General features: G+C 39.8%; 1 protein-coding gene across 3 annotated transcripts in view; it reads left to right on the top strand.

Annotated features, from left to right (window-relative positions):
• Nucleotides 1–11,865, top strand: part of CCL28 (C-C motif chemokine ligand 28) — a 30,512-nt gene extending 18,647 nt beyond the window's left edge. Inside the window, exons 2-4 of one of the 3 annotated variants that reach the window (XM_023216593.2) lie at nucleotides 4,188–4,314; nucleotides 8,589–8,686; nucleotides 10,587–11,148. In XM_023216593.2, coding sequence (XP_023072361.1) covers nucleotides 4,188–4,314; nucleotides 8,589–8,686; nucleotides 10,587–10,651 — 290 coding nt within the window. In that variant the 3' untranslated portion in view covers nucleotides 10,652–11,148. Of the gene's footprint in view, nucleotides 1–4,187; nucleotides 4,315–8,588; nucleotides 8,687–10,586 lie in introns of all 3 variants that reach the window. The other 2 variants (XM_023216594.2, XM_023216592.1) reach the window with 2 other exon arrangements.
• Nucleotides 11,866–12,017: the final 152 nt, after the last annotated feature.

Raw genomic sequence — 12,017 nt, 5'->3', positions numbered from 1 at the left:
TTCTCTCTATTCCCACCATTTAAGGTTTTCACTGACCTCTGTGTCCTAGACTTTTTTTTTTTTTTAATACTTTAAGTTCTAGGGTACAATGTGCACAACGTGCAGGTTTGTTACATACGTGTACATGTGCCATGTTGGTGTGCTGCACCCATTAACTCGTCATTTACATTAGGTATATCTCCTAATGCTATCCTTCCCCCCCGCCCTCCCCACAATAGGACCCGGTGTGTGATGATCCCCTTCCTGTGTCCAAGTGATCTCATTGTTCAATTCCCACCTATGAGTGAGAACATGCGGTATTTGGTTTTCTGTTCTTGCAATAGTTTGCTGAGAATGATGATTTCCAGCTGTATCCATGTCCCTACAAAGGACACGAACTCATCCTTTTTTATGGCTGCATAGTATTCCATGGTGTATATGTGCCACATTTTCTTAATCCAGCCTGTCATGGACATTTGGGTTGATTCCAAGTCTTTGCTATTGTGAATAGTGCCACAATAAACATATGTGTGCATGTGTCTTTATAGCAGCATGACTTATGAATCATTTTTTTCGTAAAGATCTTGGAGGACCAGGAAAATCTGAGTAGCTAGAGAGATAATTTCATATTTATGAATGGGAAGACAATATTTTTCAGATCTTAGTTGTAATAAAATAAATAAATAAATAAATAAATAAATAAATAAATAAATAAAGTGTAACCAAAAGGTCTAAAAAGTGCCAGAATGCATATTCAAATTCCAGCCCCACCATTTATTTCTTGGTCCTTTGATCTCGGGGAAGTTATGTAGTTTTTCTCTATGTTATTACCCATTTATAAAATGGTGATTAATATACTTCCTTCTACATATAGTTGCTGTGTAGATTATATAAATTAATTCACACATGGCAGTTACACTAGTGCCTGGCACAGAGTAAGAACTCAATAAATGTCTGTTATCATTAGGACGTTTGTTGTAGCCTTGCTTGTTACAGTAAAGTACTGGAAACAGTTACTTAAAAATAAGACTGAAGGCAAATATGGAAAATATTTAACATTAATAACATTTGGGTGATGAGTATATAGGTGTTTTTGTTATTCTTGGTAGTTCCTCTGTGTTGAAATGTTTCACAAGGAAAGGAGAATAGTAGTAAAATCATCATTTATTTATTCATATCTACATTTCCACAGAAGTATTAGTTTAGGTGAATTATCATGTCTTGATTTTTAAAGTTTCCATAGAAAGAGGTTACTGAACTTATGTTATTGGTATAAAATATAAAGCTGTCTGGTCTCAAAATGCTTTTCATGTCATCCTCCTACAACTTACATTCATAAATTCTTATTCCAATCAAATTGGCATGAATCTGCCTTTTTCCACATTTGTATCTTTACACCCACTGTCTCCTCTATATATACTGCCCTATTCATATTCTATCCATTTTCAAGTTTTCAGCTCAAATGCCACCACCTTGATAAAGATGAACCTAAGTCTCTATGTTATAATTTATTGCTTCTGCCTTTTAGTGTTCCAGATATCATTCTGTTTATCACATAGCCCTTGCCACATTTTCTCTTTTGTTAGAAATATTTTCCCCCTACTTTCTTTCACACACACTCTACAGAAGCACACCATTATTTTTAATGGAGCAAAAGTTGATACAATCTCAAAAGTGCCAGAGCAAACTGATTCAAGTATGATTTAAATACTGATTTCAATTCACTGCATAGACACATCAGATGCTACCCATGGAACTCCTATACTCTGGGCTTCACTGGCTAGTGAGTAGAAATTGTGATGTTCCGGGTCCCCACTTTCTTGTCTGGCAGTAATTACAAAGTTGCTGCAGGATTTCTCAATCCAAATATTCTTGACAATTCTCAAATAGTGGGTCCCGGAGAGGGGTACTTTCCCTCTAAGAGTCTGGGGGAAGTTGGTCTGATACTGTAGGAGGGATGATCCCTTGCATAATCAGAAACCTTACTCCCAGTTTTGTGGTTCCTCTGTTGGGCAGCTGCTCTGGATCCATTTGAAACCCACTGGTGGTTGCCCACTTCCTCCAGAGAGCTAACCTCAGTGCCTGCTTCTCAGGCCAGCTGGGCAACGCATCTGCTGATCTCACAAATCACTTTTCAGAGAAATTCCCAGGTGGATCTGCTGGACTTTGTCCTTCCCAAAGCAAAAGGAACACCTCTAGGAGGCGTTAGGGAGGCAGTTGGGGGTGGATCAGGCAAAGTCTTGCAGCATACCTCCGATCCTTGCTCGTTCATACCTCTGGACTCCGTTGCTTTATCAAGCCCACTCTGCAAGACTTCTCTTATTTTCAGTAATAGTCACATATTTCTCTTCAGGGGAACCCCTTCTCCATCATACAGGTTTGTGTTTGTGTGAACTCCAATTCTGGAACATAAACTGATTATTTTCCATTATATTCCTGACCAAGGTGGTCTTTGCAGACAGGTTTTGGCCTCCCTGATCTCTTATCAGCTTGCCTCCCCAACAACCTCTCCAACAACCATTGTTCAGTATCATCTGAACAAAACTATGTAAATGCTGAAGAAATGTCACATAATCATCTTTTTCAGCTTAATTGACACACCACAATCTCTCCTATATGGAAATTCTGGAGTCATAATTGAAATAAAGGGAAATAGCTGATGGCTTTTTAAACATGGAAATATTCTGACAGGAGACTGCAGGAGAAAACCTCTAGGGGGCGATGTTACCTAACAGAATTTTACAGTTGCCCTATTCGGAACTACCCAGTTTACATTCTCCATTGCCTAACTTCCCGTGTTCTCTCCAAAATTGTTTCCTGGCCTCTTATATTTTCTGCTTCCTCTGGAGGGCACTAGTTGCACCTACTAACATGTAATAAATGCTGGCCTGCTTCTTGCCTTTTTATGTGAATCTGACTTAGATCAAGTGATCTCCAGCTGAGCCCATCCTACGTTTATATTAATATTTGAGAAATGCAACCATTTTACGAAGTATATATATAGGTCCCCGGTACTCTTCGGGCTTAAGACTGAATTCATATCAGCACTCAGATAACTCAAATTCCTAAATACACAGATTTTCTTGTGATTCTTAATTGCTACCATGCTTCTGAAAGTACGTTTCCTATTAGAGTTGCTTGGGTCACAACTAATCTTTGAGGCTAGTAACTCTTCATCTTTCTACCTTCAGGGTCTAGCATAGTGATTCGCATATAGTGAGATGGGTGAATGAATGAATGAATGGGTGGATGCGTGGATAAACCCAATACCTTGTTCAGGATATTAAGAGTTTGACTTAGGCAGCACAGCATAGCTAAAGAAAGAAGCAATTAGTTTTAGGAAATAAATGCATTAATAAATGTAGGAACAACTGGTATTCACACACCATAAAATTCTCCGTTTTAAAGTATAAAAATCAGTGGTCTTCAATATATTCACAGAACTGTGCGATTACCAATATCTAATTCCAGCACATTTTCATCACTCCAAAAAGAGATCGTGTACCTGTTTGCAGTCACTCCGTCCCCTCCTTTCATTCGTCCCTCTCCATCCCTTAGCCCCCCAGCCCCTGGCAACCACTAATCTACTTTCTGTCTTTATGGATTTGCCCATTCTGGATCTTTCATATAAAGGGAATCATACAGTATGGCCTTTTAAATCTGGCTTTTTTCATGTGTAATCCCATAACACTTTTAACATAACTCTTTAACACTTATTTTACTGTGTTGGGATTATTTGTTTATGGCCTGCCTCCCACTGCACTACTAAGCATCACAAGGACAGATTATGCCTTGTTTATTTCAACTTTGAATGTAGAGCTCAGGGCCTGTCACAGAATGGGCAATCAATAAATGTTTGCTGAACAAATGATGCTTTTCCAGTTCCAAAATGCATGAAACACTGTGCAGACCTAACTCCTTTCATCTTTGATCAGTTTGCAGTACCACTAGAATCCTTGTCTGTAATTCTTTTCATCTCTTTCACTTGTTTTGTGTCTTTGCCTAAATTTACATTTTCTCTTTCACAAATATAGCTTAAATTCCAGAAAGTGGGGACATGTCCTGCCCCAAGTCTATATTCACAAAGTCATGTTTGCCCCTTGTTTGTGTGGAGTAACATTCTGTTTCTCTGAAATCTTTAAAATGAGAACCATGCCAGTGTTCTATAAACTGTAAGATTTAACATTTTCTTTCTTTTCTTCTTTTAGCCATACTTCCCATTGCCTCCAGCTGTTGCACGGAGGTTTCACATCACATTTCCAGAAGGCTTCTTGAAAGAGTGAATATGTGTCGCATCCAGAGAGCTGATGGGGATTGTGACTTGGCTGCTGTCATGTGAGTGCTCTTCAGCCAGGAGGTCTAAACCTGCACAATGATTATTTCCTTGACCATCGAATAATAGGTTGGAAAGGCTTTGCTTGGTTACAACATACAAACAGTCATCCAAACAAGGGAGGGAAGAGTAAATATTCTGTCCGTTAGGCCCCAGGCTCCCTGGAGTAAATTCATAGTCTCTCTGTCCAAAGATGTCCTGAGCCCCATACCAGTGCACCATCTACTTCCACCCTGTAGTGCTGTGGTTAGCACTAAATTCCCCCAGTCACCAAAAAGTGTTCATGACTTTCCTAAGCAAAACAAAACCCCAAATAAAAGATGACTGTTATATTTCATGGCTTTTAACCTTTTCCAGTATATGGGTTGCTGTCATTTCTACTTTCTGAATTCATCAGGAGCATATTATAAGGTTCAAAAAGGTAGGCCGTGTGTGGTGGCTTATGCCTGTTATCCTAGCACTTTGGGAGGCCAAGGCAGGGGTGTCGCTTGAGACCAGGTGTTCAAGACCAGCCTGGGCAACATGGCGAGACCTCATCTCTACAAAAAACTTTAAAACTAGCCAGGTGTGGTGGCATGCACCTGTAGTCCCAACTACTTGGGAGGCTAAGATGGGAAGATCATTGAGCCCAGTTTGAGGCTGCAGTGAGCCGTGATCATGGCACTGCACCCCAACCTGGGTGACAGAGTTAAATTCTGTCTCAAAAAACCACCACCACAACAACAAAAAGGCAAAAACAGAAGAAAAGGTTCAAAAAGAAGCATGTAAATATCTATACCTGTCACAGTGCTATATGCAATCCAATCACAAATGCCAATCCAATCTCTGCTTTTGATTCTGTGGTGTTGGCTCATGATGAAACCTCCCAGCCCTGCCCCTGGCTCAGTTATTAAAAGCTTTGTTTGTATATGTACTTAACATCTCTATGGAGGCTCCAGCATCTGCTGCATTGGTATTTAGTAAATCTAGATTCTGACAACAATGCTGTGAGAAAAGCATAAATGATCTCCCAATCACACACAGGAGAAAGCTGTGACTTAGGTTACATGGTTCACTTGTGTACAGCTTGTGAATTGCAGAAACGGGATGTGAACCCAGGTCTCTTAGTTCAGAACACTGTATACCTCCAATGTCATTCTAAAGCAGTGGTGGGACTAACCATAAAATGCCCTCTCCAAACTCTACTGCATCTGAGTATCAGGCATCTCCCTGGCATGCCGGTTTTAACACCATTTGTGGCTCCAGGTGATGCTAGTGAGTCATTTGGTGCTCCTTTCTTTGGGCTATAAATAAACCCATTGCTTATGCCTGAGTTCTCGAGTCACTCAGAAACCTTATTCTTTCAGTGAATTCAACAAATATTAATGAATTAATGATTAAGCGCCAAGCACTGTTCTATATGCTGGGGATGCAGTGGTGACCAAATGGGTTCTGTCTGCCTAGAGTCTCCAGGGGACTCTTTATCCAGCTGGGTTCTGCAGATCATCTTAATGATTTAAGATCTCTGGAACTTGAAATATATTTTACCCTCTTTCAGAGGGATTTATCCATTATTCAATTTTGAGGAAAAACTGCTCCAAGATAAGGGTTCTTAAAAGTTCAGAGGAAGAGTTTGTAAGATGTCTGTTGATAGACTTTCAACAGGTTAGGGGCTGTGAACTTCCTGAAATTTTTGTGTATGAACCTGTGAGCATTTGTAGAAGGTCCATAGGTTTTATAAGATTCTCAACGGTTCTGAGATCGAATAAAGTTTAAAGATCACACTCAGGGTCAGATGTAGGGGAGGAAACAATTCTTGATCCAAACTTGCATTAAGCATGAGTGTCTTTGTGGGAGAACGGAGAAGACTGATAATTTCCTCAGCATCTCAGTTCAAGCCACCACCTGGCTCCATTGGCTTAGGTGGTTTAGTCATTGGGAACCAGCATCACCTGTGGTACTCCAGGGACTACATACCAGTGAGGATTCTGAGGGGTGCTCCAAGTTCCCAACTTCTTTGAAAAACTCCTTGGTATATGTCTGGCCGAGATTCTATCAGTCTTTTATTTAATCTTAAAGAATACTGTTGATAATAGTTGGAGAGTAAAAAGTTCATAGACAATGCATGGATAGACAATGCTTTAGGTGGTTAGAAACAGCTGGATATTTGTGTCAAGTGGACACAGCTGCACTAAATCTGTCTGAACCTGCTCCAGTTGCTCTGAGAAATTCCAAATTTTCAGCTCCTCTCAATTCCTTCCACCTCATTGGCATATATCACCTCAGACTTGAAGCTTGAAGCTTGTAAGGGCTCCAATAGGACTCCCAGAAAGGTGTGGAGAAAAAAAAAAACAGAGCAAGTTTCTGTGGGTGTATATGACAGATTCTGGAGGTTATCCAGGGAAGCTATTGGTAACAGGATTTTCAGGGATGTTTCTTTGGGATAAGCAGGTGTCAGAGATCTGAAAGGCATAGGAACAGAAATGATGTTTTGCTGTGATAAGGCAAAATATAATCAGAAACATAAGTCTTCATTTTAAAAAGGACTCAATTTTAAATAAAGAGGTACTAGGAAGCCAATCACTTGGATCCAAAAATATTTACTTTATTCAAGCAAAATTTGTAAATTGACCTCTGTGCTAAGAAAGCTAAAAAATACAGAGTTGCTATGACCTAATCTCAAATAAAATTAAACTCTGTAGTATTTTTTTAACCATAAATTACAGATCCTCTCTGTTGTGTTTCCTGATGTTCAACATAAATAGATAAAGATTCTCTTGTTTTCAGATTAGTTTAGTATGGAGCATGTCTTTACTTATCTAAAATGTAGTCCCTTAACCCTGACTGGGTATAAAGACTTTAAGATTTGAGAAAGTGTTTAAGATGCAGAAAGCATTGCTAACACTGGAAATATAATTCCCAAGTAGCATGTATTACTAATAACAATTAATTAATATAAATCAATGTACAGTAAACTTATTAGGCTTTTTTTCTTTTCTGCCTAGAAATAGGTCCTTTGTTTTATACCTTATAAATGATCATTGTAGTTTTTGATGCCTGAGACAGCAGTTTTCTTGTTCAAACTCCTCTACGGTGACTTCATTATTGAGCTTCTGGATGTTTCTGAACGTAAATACAGTAAAAAGTTGTTTATCATGGCCAGGTGCGGTGGCTTACACCTGTAATCCCAGCACTTTGGGAGGCCGAGGCGGGCGGATCATGAGGTCAGGAGATCGAGACCATCCTGGCTAACACGGTGAAACCCCATCTCTACTAAAAATACAAAAAAATTAGCTGGGTGTGATGGCAGGCACGCGTAGTCCCAGCTACTCGGGAGGCTGAGGCAGGAGAATGGCGTGAACCCGGGAGGCAGAGCTTGCAGTAAGCCAAGATCGGGCCACTGCACTCCAGCCTGGGTGACAGAGTAAGACTCCGTCTCAAAAAAAAAGTTGTTTATGTTGGGCAGAGGTCAGAGGATTCTTAATCAAACAGACATTTTCTGTTGTGAGAAAATGTGAGCTTATAAATAGAATTATCTGGAAGGCTTGAGTAGTTTTTCAGATGTGGTTGTGAGGCGTTGTTGTGTTTCAAGGAATGGGTAAAGAAATAAAGTTTAGGGGATATTAAAGGTATAATCTCTATGGCAGGGCCACCCCTTTACATCCATCAGACTATCTCCAGCTATCCTCCTGGGGGTTAAGAAAAAAAAAAAAATCAGGGATTGGCCTCATGACTTCTTACAGTCAAAACTCTCCACCTACAAACTCACCATTGGGAAGGTGGGGATTGGTGACCATCAGAATACTATGGAATTGCGAGTAGGGGAAGGAATGTGGAATAGGCCAGCCCCCTTTCCAACATTACTTCATCTCTTTCTATCCTGGTGGAAAATACATTGGATCCAAGTAGAGATTTAAAAAGTTTTTAAACTTTAGGATTCTAAAACATCATAGGATCTCAGATTTGGGAGCTGTGTTCTGGTAGCTGATTTTTTTTTCCTGGTTGAATTACACTGGGAGCTTGCGTCACCAGCAAGTCTTTGAAAAAACCCACATGCTAGTTGTTGCGTGTTTTCCTATGGTCCTCCACCTCTGTGAATCCTCTGTCTATATCTCTTCCATCTGGTTCTCTCCTTCAGCCCTGGTGCCAATGCCCCTCCCTGAGTGCCATCTCTCTTATTTTCATAATGGACTTGAATCCTAGCTCTTTGCTGTGTAACTTATGGGCTTATCTGCATGTCACTGAAATCTTTTCTTTTTTTTTTTTTTTGAGACAGAGTTTCCCTCTTGTTGCCCAGGCTGGAGTACAGTGGCACAATCACGGCTCACTGCAACCTCCTTCTCCCAGGTTCAAACAATTCTCCTACCTCAGCCTCCCAAGTAGCTGGAATTACAGGTGCCTGCCACCATGCCCAGCTAATTTTTGTATTTTTAGTAGAGACAGGGTTTCACTATGTTGGCCAGGCTGGTCTCAGTCACCTGACCTCAGGTGATCTGCCTGCCTCGGCCTCCCAAAGTGTTGGGATTATAGGCGTGAGCTACTGTGCCTGGCCTGCATGTCACTGAAGTCTTTATCTGCTCAGTTTCTTTCTGACATCACAGGGAGAAGCAAGAGTTTTAGTCCTTTGGAAAGGGTAGGAGCTTCAATGCCAGTTTTTTGTTTGTTTGTTTGTTTTTGTTTCCTACGCAGCAGTGGTACAGCCACGTTTTCTCCTATGATAGCAAACCAACCGACCATAGTGAGAATTAGGTGGTTTTTTTTTTTTTTTTTTGAAGACTCTCTATCTAATACACATAGCGAATATATTGTTCTCTTATTAAGATGCTCCACTTCTTTCAAATTAATATTCCCCACATGGTGGCTTTATTATGTTAAAGTTCATTGTTACTTTCCCCCTATTCTCCCCACTTTTCTCCCATTTCAGGAGTCCCTACATTAGCTGATAATGATTCAACTTAGGTCATCTAGAAAAATAGCAGCCTACTCTCTACTCTACCTCTGTTTTTTCCCTGAAGAACAGGGTCAGGAGTTTCAATTTATCTGGACACAGAAATACTGTATATGTAGAGGCAGCATGATTTGTGACATTTGGTAAGAGCTGATGACCCCTCGTGGGGAAATTAGAAGTCACCAATATCTTTTTCAACAAAAAATTCTTCTAGTTACCAGAAACTGTGCATGCTGCCCTAGCATTCTCCCAGCCCACTGTGAGAACTTCATATAGAAAAATGAAAATGAGCCAGGCACAGTGGTCATGCATGTAATTCCAGCACTTTGGGGGCTGAGGTGAGTGGATCACCTGAGTTCAGGAGTTCAAGACCAGCCTGGCCAACGTAGTAAAACCCCGTCTCTACTAATAATACAAAAATTATCCGGGTGTGGTGGTGCACACCTGTAATCCCAGCTACTCGGGAGGCTGGGGCAGAAGAATCACCTGAACCCAGGAGGCAGAAGTTGCAGTGAGCTGAGATCACACCATTGCACTCCAACCTGGGTGACAAGAGCGAAACTCCATCTAACCAAAAAAAAAAAAGAAAAATGAAAATGAAAGCACATTCTGAACTGTGTCATAGATCTATATCATATTAAAATGTTAATGAATGCCTAGAATATCTTAGTTTTGTTTTGTTAATTTAAGTTTTAAATTAAAGTTTTGAATAAGGCCTTTTCAAGAAACTTCTAGACTATTCCTCCTTCAAGGAATTTATCTCCAGTAGGAGAGATGAGATGAGTATTCAGATAAAAGACAGCATAAACTAAGTGCCAGAAAAGAGGTAAGTAACTCTCATTGAGAATCAGAGGGGAAAAAGGACAGTATCTAACTGAGAGAATCTACAAATCCTTATGGATCAGAAAAACCTCAAACAAACCTTAAGGATGTGTTTGAGATGGGCTGTGAGGATGAATTGGTTTTGTTGGGTGAAGCTTGAAGTCAAGGAAGATAATTGTTTTCACTTGGTTTTTATTGCCTCTTTTCCTCCTTTCTTCTTCCTCTTTTTTCTCGTTCCTTTTCTCTTCCTGCTCCTCATCCAATTCCTTCTTCTCCTCCTCTTTCTTTTAATACTCTCTGCTGATATCTGAGGACCCACAGGCAGCAGTGCTTGTGAAGTCAAAATTGAACCTTGTGGTGCTCAGCTTTAGAATTCACTTCATTTCTACACTGAATTCAGAAATTTCGTCTGAATTTAGTCTCTAGGAACACAGTGTCCCAAAGTGGGAGCTGCAGGTAAGTCACTTAGTGGTTATTTATATATATTTTCTATCAGTGACTTTCTTTTGCTTCCCTTTCTAACAGCCTTCATGTCAAGCGCAGAAGAATCTGTGTTAGCCCGCACAACCATACTGTTAAGCAGTGGATGAAAGTGCAAGCAGCCAAGAAAAATGGTAAAGGAAACGTTTGCCACAGGAAGAAACACCACAGCAAGAGGAACAGTAACAGGGCACATCAGGGGAAACACGAAATGTATGGCCATAAAACTCCTTATTAGAGAGTCTACAAATGAATCTACAGAGACAATTCCTCAAGTGGACTTGGCCATGATTGGTTGTAAGTTTATCATCTGAATTCTCCTTATTGTAGACAACAGAACAAAACAAAATATTGTTTTTTAAAAAATGAACAATTGTGTGGTATGCAAATGTAGCCAATAATATACTCAATTGGAGGATGAAATGAAAAGATAATGCTGGTTGGGTACGGTAGTTCACAGCTGTAATCCCAGCACTTCGGGATGCTGAGGCAGGAGGATCACTTGAGTCCCGGAGTTTGAGACCAGCCTGGGCAACAAAGCAAGACCTCGTTTCTACAAACAAAAAAACAATTAGCCTGGCATGGTAGTACTTGCCTATGATCCCAGCCACATAGGAGGCTGAGGTGGGAGGATCACTTGAGTCTGGGAGAGTTTGAGGTTGCAGTGAGCAGCCTGGATGACAGAATGAGACCCTGTCTCTAAAAATAATAATAATAATAGTGCTTATCTTCATACAATATTTTAAGAGGAGCTTAAAAAAGAGAAGATATAACTTCTCCCAACTTTTTAATTATAGTTTTCCAAACTTACAGAGAAGTTAAAAGAATGGTACAATGAACATCTATATATCTTTCACCTAGATTAATCATTGTTAATATTGTGTCACATTTGCTTTCTCTCTCCTCTCTTTGTATGTGTTTCTATATAAAATATTATAACTTTTAAAATATACCTTGTTTGCTAAACCATTTGAAAATAAGTTGCAAACATCATGGCACTTCACCCCTAGTTTCTTTTTGGTGTTATAACTTGACGTACTCTAAAATAAAGACATGTTCTACCTAATCACATTGTCAGTTTTATACCTAAAAAATTAACAATTTCATCTCATATATTCCGTATTCAAATTTTCCCAACTATTTAGAGAGCATTTTATGTAGTTTTTTTTCAATCCAGTAAACAATCAAGGTTGACATACATACTGCAAATAATTGTTATTTTTCTTTAATGTCTTTCAATCTAAGAAAACTCCTCTGCCTTTTTAAAAAATTTTTAATGTTATTTTGTTGAGGGAGGTTCTTGCTGTGTCTTCCAGGCTGGAGTGCAGTGGCACAATTTTGATTTTAGCTCACTGAAGCCTCAACCTCTGGGGCTCAAGCAATCCTCCCACCTCAGCCTCCCGAGTGTCTGGAACTAGGTGCATACCCACCACACCTGGCTAATTTTGTTTATTTTTTGTAGAGACAGGGTCTCAC

This window comes from Piliocolobus tephrosceles, chromosome 4 (assembly GCF_002776525.5).
Source record: "Piliocolobus tephrosceles isolate RC106 chromosome 4, ASM277652v3, whole genome shotgun sequence".
Lineage (NCBI taxonomy): Eukaryota > Metazoa > Chordata > Mammalia > Primates > Cercopithecidae > Piliocolobus > Piliocolobus tephrosceles.
This window is presented reverse-complemented; position numbering and strand designations above follow the sequence as displayed.